General features: G+C 46.7%; 2 protein-coding genes across 3 annotated transcripts in view; both read left to right on the top strand.

The window, feature by feature from the left end:
• The window catches only part of GLIS1 (GLIS family zinc finger 1), a 242,227-nt gene that overhangs the window by 16,859 nt on the left and 208,881 nt on the right, over nt 1–16,487 (top strand). The gene's annotated exons all lie outside the window — the stretch shown is intronic.
• On the top strand, nt 441–12,837 carry LOC101032999 (small ribosomal subunit protein eS28-like). The gene has a single exon (XM_074380853.1). It carries the CDS (start codon nt 1,527–1,529, stop codon nt 1,824–1,826), a length of 300 nt encoding a protein of 99 aa, XP_074236954.1. The 5' UTR covers nt 441–1,526; the 3' UTR covers nt 1,827–12,837.

Raw genomic sequence — 16,487 nt, 5'->3', positions numbered from 1 at the left:
TTGCGTTTCTGATTATTTTTGAAGGATAGATTCCCAGAAGTGGAAATTACTAGGCTATAGGGTGGTAACATTTAACACATATTACCACATAGCTCTTTGGGAAGGGTACACTGATTTTCACAGCTGCAGGCATTGCTGTTTCAGAGCACTGTATCTTCACCAGTGTTTCAAAATTTTCCCAGTTTGAAGATGGAAATAACATCTGGTTATTATTATACATTTGTTTGATTATTAGTATGATCAAACAGATATTGTGTGTTGATTCAGAGTTCTTATCTCCTCTTTTGCAAATTGTTGTTTATGTTGGGCATCTGAATATTTTACTTATAAAATTTTTAAAATCGAGATTTTTAAAGTGCTGTCATTAAGGATGTTAATGCCTTTGCTGATCATATTACTAATATTTTTATGAGTCTGCTGTCAATACATTTTTATGATGATTTTGCAATAAAAAATTGAATTTTTATGTCATATTTCCAAGATTTTCTTTTGTCTTTTCCTTCATTGCTTTCTTTTTGTCATTCACCAAGTCCCATCATTTATTATTATTACTACTGTGGGAGCTTGTTTTATTAACATTCTAAAAATAAACTTTTATTTTTAGCAAAATAATGCCAAACATAGTTTTAAAAATCACCTAATAAAATAAGGCTTTAGAGAGAGCCCCCCCTCCTCCACTGTCACCCTCCGGAGAGGCAGCTGCCTTCGGCCAGGGCTGCTATGGTGCCCACCTCCAGGGGGCCACCAGGTGTGTGCATCTGGATAACACAACAGCCTGGTCTTCACCTCAGTCATTTTTTTCTGGCATTTTCTTCTGTACATCTCAGTTACACAAATAAAAACAGTGGAAGGTAACTCTGTCACCTTTACCGTCCAGGCATGCTCCAGGTACCTTCGTTCTCCCAGCAGCCTTAGGGAGGAGTTGCTGTTATTATCCCCGATTTGCAGATGAAGAAACAAATGTGGAGGAGGAAAGGGTCGTTCAGCTGGTGAGCGTTAGAGCCGGGATTAGGCTGCCCTAAATAAGATTTCTGCTCCTGTTTCTAGATCAAGTATACTTACTGGTTACTGGTTTCCTATTATGACACATGAGGATTTTTTTTTTTCCTTTCAGCCATTCAATAAATGATTTTTATTTATTTTATAAAAAATTTATTTTATAAATAAAAATTTATTTTACAAAAAGTGATTTTTGTTTGTTTCTTTCAGTCATTTAATATATTTTTACAGAGTACCTACTGTGTACCAGAACTTTTTTTTTTTTATGAGATGGGATCTTGCTCTGTCACCCAGGTTGGAGTGCAGTGGTGTGATCTCGGCTCACTGCAGCCAGATCTTCTGGGCTCAAGCGATCCTTCCATCTCAGCCTCTAGAGTAGCTGGGACCACAGACACACGCCACCATGCACAGATAATTTTGTATTTTTTGTAGCAAAGGAGTTTCGCTATGTTGCCAAGGCTCAGAACCTCGTTTTTCTTTTTAAAATATGATATATAGCTCCGCCAGACCGCCGCTGAGCCGCCATCATGGATACCAGCCGTGTGCAGCCTGTCAAGTTGGCCAGGGTCACCAAGGTCCTGGGCAGGACCCGTTCTCAGTGCACGCAGGTGCGCGTGGAATTTATGGACAACACGAGCCGCTCCAGCATCCGCCATGTAAAAGGCCCCGTGCGCGAGGGCGACGTGCTGACCCTGTTGGAGTCCGAGCGGGAGGCCTGGAAGTTGTGCTGTTTGGCTGCTCGCTGGGCTTTGGATGTTGGATTCGACCGCTTGCGATGGAAATGGTGTGTCACGATATGGTGCTTTATTTTGTGCTGCCACACGTAAATTGAGATGGACCTTTACGTAAAGCATCTGTGATCCAAGTTAAAAAAAAAAAAGTGATATATAATAGTACATATTTTTGGAGCAGGTGTGGTATTTCGATACATGCATACAGTGTGTAATGATTGAAGGGGGCAAGGACATCTATCATCCCAAACATTCACCCCCTTTTTATGTTGGGAACATTCCGGTTCCTCTCCTCCAACTATTTTGAACTATTACTATTAATTATAGTCACCTTACTGTACTACCAAATGCTAGATCTTATTCTTCTGTGTATTTTTGTATCCATTAAACAACTTCTCTTCTTTTCTTCCCCTCACCCTTTCCAGCTTCTGGTAACCACCATTCTATACTCTACCTCCATGAGAACAGCTTTTTTAAGCTCCCGCGTATGAGTATGGGGAATATACAATATTTTTCTTTCTGTGTCTGGCTTGTTTCACTTAACATAACCACCTGCATTTCCATCCATGTTGATGCAAATGACAGAATTTCATTCTTTTTTATGACTGAATAATATTCTATTGTGTATTTATACCACATTTTCTCTATCCATTTGTCTATTGATGGACACTTAGGTCGATCCCTTCTTGGCTGTTGGGTATAGTGCTGTATAATAAGCATGGTGATGTAGATATCCTTTTTTTTTTTTTTTTGGCAGAGCCTTGCTCTGTTGCCCAGGCTGGAGTACAGTGGCATGATCTTGGCTCACTGCAACCTCTGCCTTCTGGATTTAAGCAGTTCTTCCTCAGCCTCCTGAGTAGCTGGGACTATAGGCACACGGGGACACGACCGGCTAATTTTCGTAATTTTAGTAGAAACAGGGTTTCACCATGTTGTTCAGTCTTGCCTCGAACTCCTGACCTCAGGTGATCCGCCTGCCTCAGCCTCCCAAAGTGCTGGGATTACAGGCGTGAGCCACTGTGCCCAGCTTCAGATATACTGATTTCCATTCTTTTGGATTTTTGCACAGCAATGGGATTGCTGGATCATAGAGTAGCTCTAATTTTAATTTTTTGAGGAACCACTATACTTTTTTTTTTTTTTTTTGATATGGAGTCTAGCTCTTGTTGCCCAGGCTGGACTGCAATGGCTCACTGCAACCTGGGTTCAAGTGATTCTCCTGCCTCAGCCTCCTAAGTAGCTGGGATTATAGGCGCCCACCCCATGCCAGGCTAATTTTTTTTGGATTTTTAGTAGAGAAGAGGTTTCACTATGTTAGTCAGGCTAGTCTCAAACTCCTGACCTCAGGTGATCTACCCGCCTTAGCCTCCCAAAGTGCTGGGATTACAGGCATGAGCCACCGTGCCTGGCCTATACCGTTTTCCATAATGGCTGTCCTGCATTCCCACAAGCAATGTCTGAGCATCCTCCTTTCTCCATAGAAGATTTCATTTTCTTCGACTCCTACTCCATCCCTATCTTACTTGCATTACCTCTCCCTCCTTCCTCCTGCTCCAGCTGCATCACAATTCTTGGGGTAAAGCAGTGTCCCACTGGGACTATGTGGTATTAATGTAGGCATTGTGGGTCTGGCCAAGTCCTAAGACAATGGATATTAACAGTAGGCAATGGCCACTGCATTCCAAAGCAGGACTTCAGGTGCGTAAACTCAACTCTGATTTTGAGATCCTTACCTGGCATATGCTTTGAGGATAGGAAAGGGTTGAGGTGGAAGAGCTTACAGGGAGGATTTCTTCAGAGAGAATTGTTGAGAAGCTGTGATGTTTTCTTCTCCCATGCCAGGTGGGCAGGGAAGGGACACTTTTTCCTTACCTCAACTCAAGAGAGAAGTGCTCTAAGAGGATCGCTCAGAGAACTGAGCACAGCCCTGGAAGCTAGGCGGTGATGCATTTGATCCATGCCTGGAAATATGGAACACAAAAGGCTGTGGTTGGAGCCTCTGCCTAGTGGCAGAGAGAGGAGAGATGGCTGCACTGTTTCTGCTAATGATGGGGCAGAGGCTGTGTTCAAGGGACCCGTGAAGTGGTTGTTTTCAAACGGATCCTGCCCAAGAGAGCTTCTTGCCAGGTAGAGGTGAGAAGCTGGAAGTGTCCCACAGGATGTATGAGGGTGCCTGCCAACCAGGGGAGCTCCCTGGGACCCCATAGAAGTGGCCGGGGAACACAGTGGGCACTAAGCATGCAAGTCCAAAGTGCTCCAGTGGACAGGGTCAGGGGTCTGAGACATTGACCCTGGCAGGCCCGAGGGCAGGGAATTTTGACTGTTTGTAAAGGTCAGAGTTGAGATTGTTAATCTGGACAAGACATCTTTTTTTTTTTTTTTTTTTTTTTTTTTTGAGATAGAGTCTTGCTCTGTTGCCTGGGGTGGAGTACAGTGGTGTGATCTTGGCTCACTGCAACCTCCACCTCCTGTGTCCAAGTGATTCTCCTGCCTCAGCCTCCTGAGTAGCTGGGATTACAGGCATGAACCACCATACCCAGCTATTTTCTGTAATTTTAGTAGAGACGGGGTTTCACCATGTTGACCAAGATGGTCTCAATCTCCTGACCTCATGATCCACCTGCCTCAGCCTCCAAAGTGCTGGGATTACAGGTGTGAGCCACCATGCCCTGCCGTCAGGACATCTTAATTACTAAGATGATACTGTTTTTGGGACTAAAAAGAGCCTGGACGATTGTTTATGATCTAGGAGTGATCCACAGAGTTAAGGGAACTTCCAGACTTCCACAGACTTCATAGGAGTAGGGGCGGGGATGGGGAACAAGGCTGCAGATGGAGTTTTAGAAGGGACAGTGGTAGTGGCCTGGGCTGGGGATGGTAAAGCTGTTTCTATAGCACCCTCTGGAGTCTTACTTTTTCAGCATGGTGGTAATGTTTGGAACAGGATACCAAATCAAGTCGTGTACCATCAGAACTTTTCGTTTCTAGTACAACCTTTTGTTTTCGTGAGGTTATATTTTTTCGTTTACTTAGTTTACTTAGTTTTATATTTTATATTTTATATGGGGCTGTTACCATTTCCCCCGAGATATTTCATTGGTCTGTCAAATTCCTGTGAATTATCTCTTAGTTTCTCTCAGTTTCATCTTTCCCGCAGTGCAAACCCGTTTGGAGTGCACATCTACGCCCTGCAGACCTACTGTGGCTTCTCATCAAAACTCTCCTGTGTCCGCCGAATTCTGGTTTACTATATATCACAAACTGACTGATTTAGGCAGAGAAGAGATTTTATTAAAACGATGCTGAGTGGCTCTCAGAATTTCCTGTAAGACTGGAGAACCAGGCTTGGAAACTGCATAGCCAAGAACCTTATCCCAAATCCCACCACAGGGCTGTCCTGTGAAAATGCCGCTGGGCTCCGGGGCACAGCTTGCATTGCTGCTGTAGTGGGGGTAGTTGCTGACTTCTCTGTTGTCACCTTTTCCAGAGTGGACGGGAGCCATATCTCTGGAATCATGGTCTGGGTGGATGCTTCGCATTGGCAGAGCCTACATCATGTGCCTGTACCTTGGCTGCATGGGAGGCTTAGAAAGCAACTTTTTTTTCTTAAATTTTTGTTAAGCACCTGTTATGAGCTAGGCACTCTTTTAGATGCTGGGAAGATAAGCAACTAGGCAAAAATGTCTACACTCTTTTTTTTTTTTTTTTTTGAGACGGAGTTTTGTTCTTGTTACCCAGGCTGGAGTGCAATGGCACGATCTCGGCTCACTGCAACCTCCGCCTCCTGGGTTCAGGCAATTCTTCTGCCTCAGCCTCCTGAGCAGCTGGGATTACAGGCACGTGCCACCATGCCCAGCTAATTTTTGTATTTTTAGTAGAGACTGGGTTTCACCTGTTGACCAGGATGGTCTCGATCTCTTGACCTCATGATCCACCCACCTTGGCCTCCCAAAGTGTTGGGATTATAGGTGTGAGCTACCGCGTCTGGCCATGTCTGCCCTCTTGAAGCTTACATTCAAGAGTAGGGAGACACCATAATCAAGTAAACAAGTTAAATCTAAAGTTTACTAAGTGATGGCACAGGCTATGCAGACTATGGAGAGAAGGCAGGGAAGGGCAATGGATGCCTGCTGGGTTACAGTGCAGTCAGGATAGGGTGACATTTAAGCAGAGACAGAGGATCTGCAGGATCTGACATTTTCAGTGAGAGTGTGTGTGTTGGGTGAAGTGGGGGTTTTGCCTTATAAGGTGAGTACTTTTCCTGGTAAAATAAGTGTGTTCAGATGCTGGGCACCTCCTGAAAGGGGAAATGTTCTTTGCGTTGTCTTTTCCTTTTTCTTGGTTTAACCCCATAAGTTGCTGGAGCGTATCCTGCAATGGCTTGGTGAGAAAGGTGAGTAGGTATGTATGTCTGAAGCTCTCTCATTGCTGATGGATAGTGTGGCTGGCTTATTTTAATAAGAGCGAACCTTTAAATGCTTACCACATGCCAGGCACTGTCCTCACTGCTTTAGATAGATTAATTCATCCTCACATCAAATAAATGATAGAGATTATCATTATGCCCGTTTTATCGATGAGGAAACTGAGACCTAGTGAGGTAAATACCTTGGCTGTGATCATAGCTGGTAAGTGGCAGGCCTAGGATTTGAACTCGGGCCGTCTAGCATCAGATGGATCCTGTTAAGAATTTTGAAGTGAAAATCCCGTTGTCTTCTGGCTTCCCACATTGCTGTTGAGAAGTCCAGTGCCATGCGAATTTCTGATATTTGGTCTAGATTCTGCATTTTCCCCACTCTACCCCATCAATTTTCTAGATGATTTATGAATTTTCTTTCTATCTCTGGTGTTCTGTAATTTTCTATTGATGTGGGGGTTTTCCCATTCATTGGACTGGATACTTGGTGGGCCCACTGTTTCCGGAGACTCATGACCTTCAGTTCTAGACAGAGTACTAATTCTTTGAAATTTGTTTTCATACAATTTCTCTACTGCTGCTTTCTAGAAATCCATTGCTGGTTTGGTTTTCTGTGTTGATCCTCTACATTTCTTATGTTTTTATAATACCTAGCGCTCTGTCTTTTTGATCTGTTTTTGGAGAGTTTCTTTGACTCTTTTCCCCATTTTCTTTTTTATTTTGGTTATTTTTAGTTTGCAAAAGCACTTTTATGCATTCTGTCTCCATTTATGGATGCAGTATCTTACCATACCTCTCTGAGGAGATTTTTAGGATTTTAAACCGTCTTTTTCCTTGTTCCCTGTGTTCCTGTTTTCCATTCAGTTCATTTGAGTTCTACCTGTTGATTGTTTGGCCTTCTTTCAATTTGGGGGTTTTCCTCACATGGTGGTGACGACTCTCCAGCCTTACAAGGATGTCAGATCTACTGACCCTCCCCTTTCCCTGAGTGATCACCTGTGTGTCCTCACTGCCTTCCTTGCCCAGCTTAGTGTTCATTGTATTCACACCTCCTCAAACACCCTCCACCTCCTGCCTCCCTTCCCGCTGTTGTTTTCACTGTTGGTCCTCTAGCCTGGTTAAGATGAACCTCCTGTAGCTATCTGTCAAATGGTCCTAGAGGAGACACAGCACCCCAAAAGAACCCAGTCTGTATCTGGGAGTTCTGAGCTCTGGCGAATGCTCTCCAAGCCCTGCCTCCCCCTCCTCTGCGGAGCCAGCAACTTCCCTCCTTTATCAACAGCCAAACCATCCCAGGCTCTTTGCATCCACCCTCCCTCTTCATTGGAGGCTGTGCTTCTACAGTGACCTCCACTGCAGTTCGACTCTCGCCTTCTCCAGGGGTCATTCCTGCTGCCCTACAGCTGTGCTCCAGGACCTGCCGGCTCAAAAAGCAAAGCCACCATGCCTTCCTGCATGTCACCCCCTCCTGCCACTGCCTGGTTCTCCACTTCTGTTTGCAGCCCTTCTTCCTTCACTTCCCATTCTCTGTCCTCCTCAGTCCACTGACTGCTCTTGCCAGATCCTCCATGGCCTCCATGGGGCCAGACCTGGTCACCCTGTCTGCATCCAGCTCACTTGTGCCCTCAGTAACATCAGGCACAGTGACCATTCCTGGTGGGCCCTGGCTGTCTCCCTGCACCAGCAGCTCCTTCTCGCTGCCTGCTGCCGGCGTCCCCACCTCAGTCCCAAACCTGTGCACATTGCCTGGTCTGAGTGGTCACAGGAGTTTCCTCATTGGTCTCGCGGCTGCCACCCTTGCCTCTCTGTGTGCTGTACCCAGCAGCTTCTGTAAATGCGACTTAAGATGCCAGTCATTTGACAGTGTCTTTGTTGAAAGTCCTCTTTCTGCCCTCTCTTCTGCCCTGGCCTCTGAGCCAAATGCAGTGTCCCTGCTTGTCCTTCACAGGACCCTGTCTCCCTTGCTACACTTGAGCCACACTGACCTTTCCATGGGCACAGGGAGCTCATCCCCTCGTTAAGGCCTTTGCATGGCTTGTTCCCTGCTGGACTCTGGACTTTTCTGCTTAAATATCACCTCCCAGAGGGTCTTCTCTGATCACTCAGTTTCTTTGTGTTATTTTTCCCAAGAATGAAGACTTGGCCAGGCATGGTGGCTTGCACCTGTAATTCCAGCACTGTGGGAGACTGAGGTGGGCAGATTGCTTGAGCCCAGGAGTTTGAGACCAGCCTGGGCAACATAGTGAAACCTTGTTGCTACAAAAGATGAAAAAAAAAATTAACCAGGCGGGGTGGCATGTGCCTGTAGTCTCAACTACTTGGGAGGCTGAGGCAGGAGGATTGCTTGAGTGTGGGAGGTCAAGGCTGCAGTGAGGCATGATTGCACCATTGTGCTCCAGAGTGAGACTCTGTCTCAAATAAATAAATACATAAATAAAAATAAATTTAAGAAAAGAGTGAAGAGTTGAAGAAGGAAAAGTCCTTGGGAAGCAGGGCCTTGCCAGGGCCTAAAGCAGTGTATGCTGCACAGGAGGCCCTGAATCCAAGTGGGTGGCACATCCTGCTGCCCTGTCCTACTGGGTGTCCATATCCCCAAGGAGCAGCGCCACGCTTCATTCATCTCATCTCAGTACGAGGCCTGGCACAGCCTCTGAATAGGCTTGGTCTAAAAGAGGAGGAATAAAAGCAAAAAGCAAAAAAAAAAAAAAAAGAGGCTTAGTTACTATTTGTAGGAAAAAATGCACTTCTTGTTAATCTCATGTGAGCCTTAGTTTTGTTGCTGCCCTTAGCTGGTACAGTGGAAAAGATGGGGATGCCAAGAGTTAGACTATCATGGATCGGAATTTTCACACTGTCTTGAGGACCAGGCGGGCTATGGAAGATCTCTCAGTTTTCTCTTCTGTGAAATGGGGATGATAATCCATGTCCCAGCTCCTGCCAGCCTCAGGTGAGATACTGGGTAAAAAGTACTTTTTAAAAAAAAAACAAAACTCCAGTAAAAGGGTAACTCATTCTGCAGTTGAAATGCAATGACCGTTTATGGATCACCCCTGAGCTATAATCAGGTACTGTTCTCCTGTTTATGTAGCTCATTTAATCTTTTCAACACTCTTGTGAGGCTTCTGGTAATTTTGCAGCTGACGGAGCTGAGACTCAGATGAATGACTTGCTGGTGGTTCTTGGAGCTTGTGGTGCCTCTGTTTTCTTAGGCTGAGCCCAGTCTCCTGCTAACTTTGGACCTTGTTTGTGTTTCTAACAATAAAACCCAAATTGCTGTTTCCAGTTTCTTTCGTATCTTTTTCCACTTTGTTACTTGGCGCAGAATGGGGAGGGAGGTTGGAGAAAGTGGAGGGAAATGGGGAAAAGGTGTTAGAAATTGCTCTGTCCAGCCACACACCCCAAAGCTGGGGTACAGGTGGCCGGTGAGGCCCTCAGGAGGCTTCAGAAGGAGCAAGTGAGCCTCCTGTGGGAGGCTGTCTGCACTCTCTGGATTAGCTAATGGCTTTCAGGGCAAGTTAGCTACCATCTTAGGAGCTGTCCCCACCCTGTTTTTTAACGGTCTTTTCTCCTTCATCTCTTTCCTTTACTGCTCTTTTGCTCTCTGGTGTGGCTTTCTCTCTTTCTTCAAGGTAGGGTCTTGCTCCCAACCCAGGTGGGAGTTGCACTGGTGTAATCATAGCTCACTGCAGCCTCAATCTCCTAGGCCCAAGCAATCCTCCCACAGAGTCCTGTGCCGGGCCAAGTCCTGTGCTGGGCCCTGCCTTCAAAGGGTTCTTGATAAGGATATGGACTTGGAGCCTGCTTGTTATGACCAGAGCTGCACAGGTATTACCAGCTGTACACACAGGAGACCTGCAGGGCCTTTATGAGTCACCTGCAGATTCAGTCTTCTCAGCAACAGGTTGCTGGAGCCAGGCTTTGACTGATGAGGAAGCCCTTCACTAGATGGTGAGCAGGGAGGAAAGCTTTCTGGGTCTTTGCTATTTGGTGTGTGGTTTGTGGACCAGCAGCATTGGCATAGCCTGAGAGTTTCTTAGAAATTCAGAATCTCAGCCTCAACTCCAGACCTACTGCATTAGAATCCGATTTTCACAAGGTCTCTGGGTGAATCATGTGCATATCGAAGCTTGAGAAGCACTGCTTTAGGTAAAGACTGTCTGTACAAGGGCCTGGTCAAAGGGAAAGAGCTGGCGTGTTGGGCAGTAGGGAGGAACTTGGTGTTGCCAGAGCAGAGATGGGCCAGAATGAAAGTTGTATTCAAATCAAATAATGGCTGCAAGTGGCCAGAATGGGCCAGAAAAGAAGAGTGGACTGAAATTGTGCTGGGCCTTGAATGACTGCCTAAGGATGAGAACAGAGCTGGGGCAGTGTCCTTCCAGAACCTGTCAGACTCATAGACTCACAGGCTGCCATGCCAGAGGAGGCCGTAGGGATCATCAGGCCCTGCCTTCCCATTAGATGAATGGGAAACTAAAGCCCAGATATCCCAGGTGACTTCCTTACGGCCACACAGCAAGTCAGATTAGGGACTGGACCCCAAACTCATGGCTCCGTGACTCCACAGCAAGTGCTCTTTTGGGAAAGAGTTCATGATAACAATGACTACTTTGGAAGGTTATGCTGCAGGCCACACACTGAACCAAGTGATTTCCACTGGACAAATGAAACAGTTCATTCCCCTATTGTGATCTCCATTTAAAAGACAGAAGACTAAGGCTCAGAGAGGCGAAGTCACTTGCTTAAGGACTAATAAAAGAAAGAGCTGTGCTCTGGACTTAGCTTGGCAGATTCTGGGGCCTGAGTACCTTGCTGGGCTCTCCCCACTTGGAGGAGAAGCTGACACAGGTCAGCTTGAACGTGGAGGTAGTAGGAAGCCACAGAGGCTTTTATTTATTTATTTATTTATCTATTTACATTTTAAGTTTTACCTTACTTTTTTCTTTTGTTTTTAGTTGACATATAATGATTGTACATATCGATGGGGTCCATTGTGATGTTCTGAAACATGTACACCCTGTGTAATGATAGAGGCTTCCACGCACGGGAAGGACATGGTTAAGCCTGGGTTCTAGGAAGAGCACACAGGTGTGGTGATCACGTTCCTTCCTGAGTTTCCTCCTCTGTGGGGTTTACACGGCAGTTCTGGTAGAGGGTCTCGAAGGTCCACTCTGTGTCTGTCTTTGGGTATGCCGTGCTGTGACTGTAGAGATGCTAGTGGGTGGCTTGGCCTTGGACCCACCAGCGTTTTCCTTTTGGCCCATGATAGGATATGAGTGACGCGTGTAGTCGGAGAAACTTCAGGAAGGCAGAGGGGTGGCAGTTGTGTTTGGGGAGGGGCTGGTCATCCCCTTCAGCGTGGCCACCATCGCGGACTCTTTCCCACATGTGATTCTGATTAGGGGGGCTGTGTAAAAGTTACCTAAACACCACTCTAATTACTCTGTTTAGGAACATTCACATGCGTGGGAGGGTGCCTGGCACTGGCTTCCCACATGTGCTGGGGGTCTGCAGGAGGCACTGCATTTGCAGGAGCGTGACAGGCCCTGTGTTGGAGCTTCACAGCCACCTGGGGCCAGGGAGCCTGCAGGAGGCACTCGAGAGGCGCTTCCCAGGGGTTCTCCAGCCCCTGCAGCCAGAGGGGTAGGACTGACCATTCTAAGCCCTTCTTGTTGAAAATCTCTCATCCTCCTTGTGAAGTAGTTGCCATTGTCTCCATGAAGAATGATACAGAGCCTCGGAGGAATTTATAAGCAACAGGGTTTATGATTTGGAGTCAGCACGACTGGCCTTCTCACTGCGTGACCTTGGGCAAGTCCCTTCACCTCTTTGAGCTGAATTCTTCATCTGTCTAAGACCACCTGCCTCTCAGGCTTATTGTAAAGATGAAATAGGATAAAGCACATGAGAGGACGTGGCACGTCTGACCAGGACCATCATATCGCACAGCCCCCAGGACTCCACTCTGTGGCCCTGCAGCTGTGCCCAACTCCTAGGTGTGAAATGTGAAAGGCCATGGGCTGCTTATTTCATTACAATCTAGAAGGGGATGCCTCCAGGTCAAGAATGATTCGGAAAGCCCCACAGAGATGGAGATGGGTGGTGTCTAGGAGGCTTGGGAGAGCCTAGGGCAGCACCCTGTATTCTTTGGGGCTTCAGAAAGAAGGGGCCCCTCTTCCAAGCTGAATGGGCAGTCCCAGCTGGGGTTTGCAGCTGGTGGACTGTCAGTGTGTGGGCAGCATGCAACCTCAGGGAAATTGTGATGTGGGCAAAGGTCTCTGGTGACTCGTACTTTACCCCACCTGTTCTGTGCAAGTGCCTCTCTCCCGTCCTGTACATCTATGGAGACTCCCATGTTCCTTTGCACCTGTCCCCCAACAGTCTCCCAACAGTAAGGCTTTCACCTATCCAGCTGTCCACTCGTCTTCATGTGAACATCCATATCGCCATCCACCCAGTCACTCAGCAGCAGACCTTCGCCTATGCAGAGGTGAATCAGAACTGCCTCCAGTGGGTTCATGGAAGTGGGCGTGGCTTTCTGTCACTAACATTAAGGAGAGCCTATCAACACCTTGACCTTTCCTTTAAAAATGAATCAGATCGAAGAGTAAATACGAACAAGTCTTTCCCTTCCATCTGTATACCTCCTTGTCCAGATGCCCATTTACCCATTCATGTTCCCAGCTGCCCAACCCACCCACCCATCTGTGTAACCAGCCAGGAAGCCATTTAACCGCCAGGTTAAACAACTTACCCATCAACTTGTTCACCTTCACACCATCAACAAGTGTATATGTGTATTTACATCATAGTATTTAAGTTACCAAGTACATTTTTTTTTTTTTTTTTTTTTTTTTTTTTTTTTTTTTTGAGACGGAGTTTCTCTCTTGTTACCCAGGCTGGAGTGCAATGGCGCGGTCTCGGCTCACCGCAACCTCCGCCTCCTGGGTTCAGGCAATTCTCCTGCCTCAACCTCCTGAGTAGTTGGGATTACAGGCACACGCCACCATGCCCAGCTAATGTTTTGTATTTTTAGTAGAGACGGGGTTTCACCATGTTGACCAGGATGGTCTCAATCTCTTGACCTCGTGATCCACCCGCCTCGGCCTCCCAAAGTGCTGGGATTACAGGCTTGAGCCACTGCGCCCGGCCGATGTGAAGGGGTTGGAATAGATGAGTTGCAGAATCTTGACCATGACTCTGAGATCAGGAATTTAATTAAAAGAGGAGACATATTAATATTATATTTCATGGGCATTCTTGAATATATTAATACTATTTTGAGTAATAATCCTTGTGACAATCCTATCAGGGAATAAGTACTACCCCCACTTAGCCAATGAGAAAACTGAGTGCACTGTGTCAAGCTGCCTTTAGCTTTGCTTTCCTTTCAGGGCTCTGGGGAGAGCTTCACCAGTTTGGGTGGCTTTGCATGTCTGAAAGCACCAGCCTGGGGCGGGGCACACACTAGGGGGTACACGAGCCTCATCTTTGTCCAGTGCCTCATTTAAGATGAATATGGTGGCTAGACATGGTAGCTCACACATGTAATCCCAGCACTTTGAGAGGCTGAGGTGAGAGGATCCCTTGAGCTCAAGAGTTTGAGACCAGCCTGGGCAACATAGTGAGACCCCATCTGTACAAAAAATAAGATCGTAAATGCCTACTTTCATTTCCTTTTGGGGGGAAAAAATCAATAAATGGTTTTAATTTCTTTTCCTTCCCTTCCTTCCTTCCTTCCTTCCCCCCTTCTTTTTCTTTCTCTTTCTTTTTTTCTTTTTGATGGATTCTCACTTTGTTGCCCAGGCTGGAGTGCAGTGGTGCAATCTCAGCTACTGCAACCTCCACCTCCTGGGTTCAAGTGATTTTCCTGCCTCAGCCTCCCAAGTAGCTCGGGCTACAGGCGCCCATCACCACGCCTGGCTAATTTTTGTATTTTCAGTTACGACAGAGATCCACCATATTGGTCAGGTTGGTGTTGAACTCCTGACCTTGTGATCCACCCGCATCGGCCTCCCAAAGTGCTGGGATTACAGGCATGAGCCACCGCGCCAGGTGTGTTTTGATTTCTTTAATAGCAGGAATCCTGCAACAGAACATGTTGTTGTTAACTGCTTTCCTATTAGATAAGGATCAGACAAGCCACAGACAGCAGCCTCGTGGTTCTAAATGGCAGCCGGGACCTGAATCTACATTGTGTGACTTCTCATACCTCATCCTCATCTTCTTTCTCCCCCTCCCCCATCTCCATTTCAGATCTTCCAAACAGCCTGGGAAGGTGCCAGGGAAGGAGGCCTGGAAGGAAGGGGGAGGGCTTTTATCGTATTATCCTTTTCTGCATCTCCCATATGAGGAAAAGCGGTGGGGGATGCCCTTTTCTTTTTTTTTTCAAAAAAAAAAAAAGAAGCTTCTGGGGCTCTAGAGGTCTTTCTGCAGGGGAGAAATCTAGGTTTTGATCCAGCTAGGAGCACTTTGTGATTTGACAGGTGCTAGTGAGGCGGATTCTTTTGTTGAAGGGCTTTTCATGCACCATGCAAATGGACCAGCCCCAGCTTCCCTATTAATTATGAACATTTAGAAATGTTTCTGACTATACCCCAAGTTCCTGCTCATGAAACTCTGTGGGTCAGAGGCCACACATGTTTTGATTTTCTTATTTGAGGTATTATGTGTTCAAGGTAGATTTATGCTACAACCTTTGTTTATTGACTTGTACTTTTCCCTGTGAACCTAATGGAACATGACAGATGATATTTACAAGGCACGTGTTTCTGATTAAATCATGTGAGACATTAAAGGCCGATAAATGAAAGCCCCTTTGAAAGGCCAGGTTCAGAGAGAAGGAAGCAGTCCCTGGTGGGGCCTTGAAGGTGGAGTCACCCTCTCAGCTGGTTGCAGAAATACTGAAGGTGGCAGGCAGTCCCTTTGCTGGGATGGGACTGTTTGTCACCACTTCCCAGCTAGGGACCTATGCTGCATAGAGGTCTGAAGAAGGACAGAAAGAGCCCCTCTTCCTCTAACCATCTAGGAAAGAGGAAAGGGAAAAGAAAACATCTTTTTTGAGCACCTACTGTGTGCCCAGACTCTGTCATGTAAGTGCTTTTCTACCGAGACCAGTCCATCAGCCTAACAATTCCGAGGCCGTTCCCATCTTGAAGGGGTCAGAATGGTATGGGTTTAAGAATGCTGACTGCAGTTTGTAGGAAGCTTCCAGGTCCCCGCTCTGCCATTCACTATTTGTGACACTGGGCAAGTTACTTAACCTCGCTAAGCATTGGTTCCTTGGCCACCTGTAAAATGGGCATAATAATAGTATTTATCCCTTAGGTGTGCTCCAGAGTACATTAGCTAATGTTATTGTCATTATTAAAGATAAACTGAGGTACTTTTCAAGGTCACTGCCCGTAGGGAATGGCAGCAGAATCCAGTCTTTGTGATTCCAAAGCCTTTCCCGAAGCTGCTCTGGTGGGATGTGCGGGGACAGCAGATGGCCAGCCAGGGCTAGCCTGGTAGACTTCTGCATCAGGGCCTGGGGTGTTCCCTCGGCCTTCCTCGGACTTCCTGGGAGCATTGATGGGAAAGCTCGGTGGCAGGATTAGCCTAATTGGGAGTCTTTCTGAGGAGGCTAATTAAGGGATTTGGGTAAATATAAAAAGTGGAAACAGCTTGGGGTAGAAGGCTCCCCTGACCTCTCTTCTTCCCTTTCCTCCCTACTTCTGCCTCCTGTGGTCTCAGAAGGAGTCTGGGGGTGGCAGCTGCTGACCCAGGACTGACCACAGCCAGAAGGCTTACCTTTTTTTTCTTTTCTGGACACCTGGTGGCAGGTGACTTGAGAACAAACACGAGCAAGATTAGATTTTGTTTTCATATCTAAAATATCTCAGTAGGATCTCTAACTAGCTTCCCAGTTGTTTTATAGGAGCTCAGGCTGCAGAGAAGAGAGAAGGAAGGATTCCTTCCAGCTCCAACTCCCCAGGAGGAAAAATTTGCTTTCGGAAACATTGACTTTCTCTAAGATCCTGGACTGATCAGCACCTGCCATTTCCCTGGAGATTTGCTGCCTCATTTTTATTTAGATGCAGAGTGAGGGAGGAATCTGTAGGGATGGGGAAGCTGCCTTTGGAGTCAGCCAGCTTGGATTTACCCTCTGGGTGGATCTGCCACTTGCCAGGAGGTACCTTGGGCCGGCGGCTCTCTCTTCCCAGGCCTTGGTGTCCTCATTTGATATACATAGTAGCTGTGGCAGTCAAATGCGTTAGCTGTGGAGGTTCTGGACTGGGCCCTGACACTGAGTTAGAATCTGCCAGATCTTCCCAGGAGGCAGCATTAGGCCTAGGAAAAGC

This window comes from Saimiri boliviensis, chromosome 11 (genome assembly GCF_048565385.1).
Source record: "Saimiri boliviensis isolate mSaiBol1 chromosome 11, mSaiBol1.pri, whole genome shotgun sequence".
NCBI classification, from domain to species: Eukaryota; Metazoa; Chordata; class Mammalia; order Primates; family Cebidae; genus Saimiri; species Saimiri boliviensis.
Note: the sequence above shows the minus strand (reverse complement) of the source record. Positions and strands in the feature narration are given on the sequence as shown.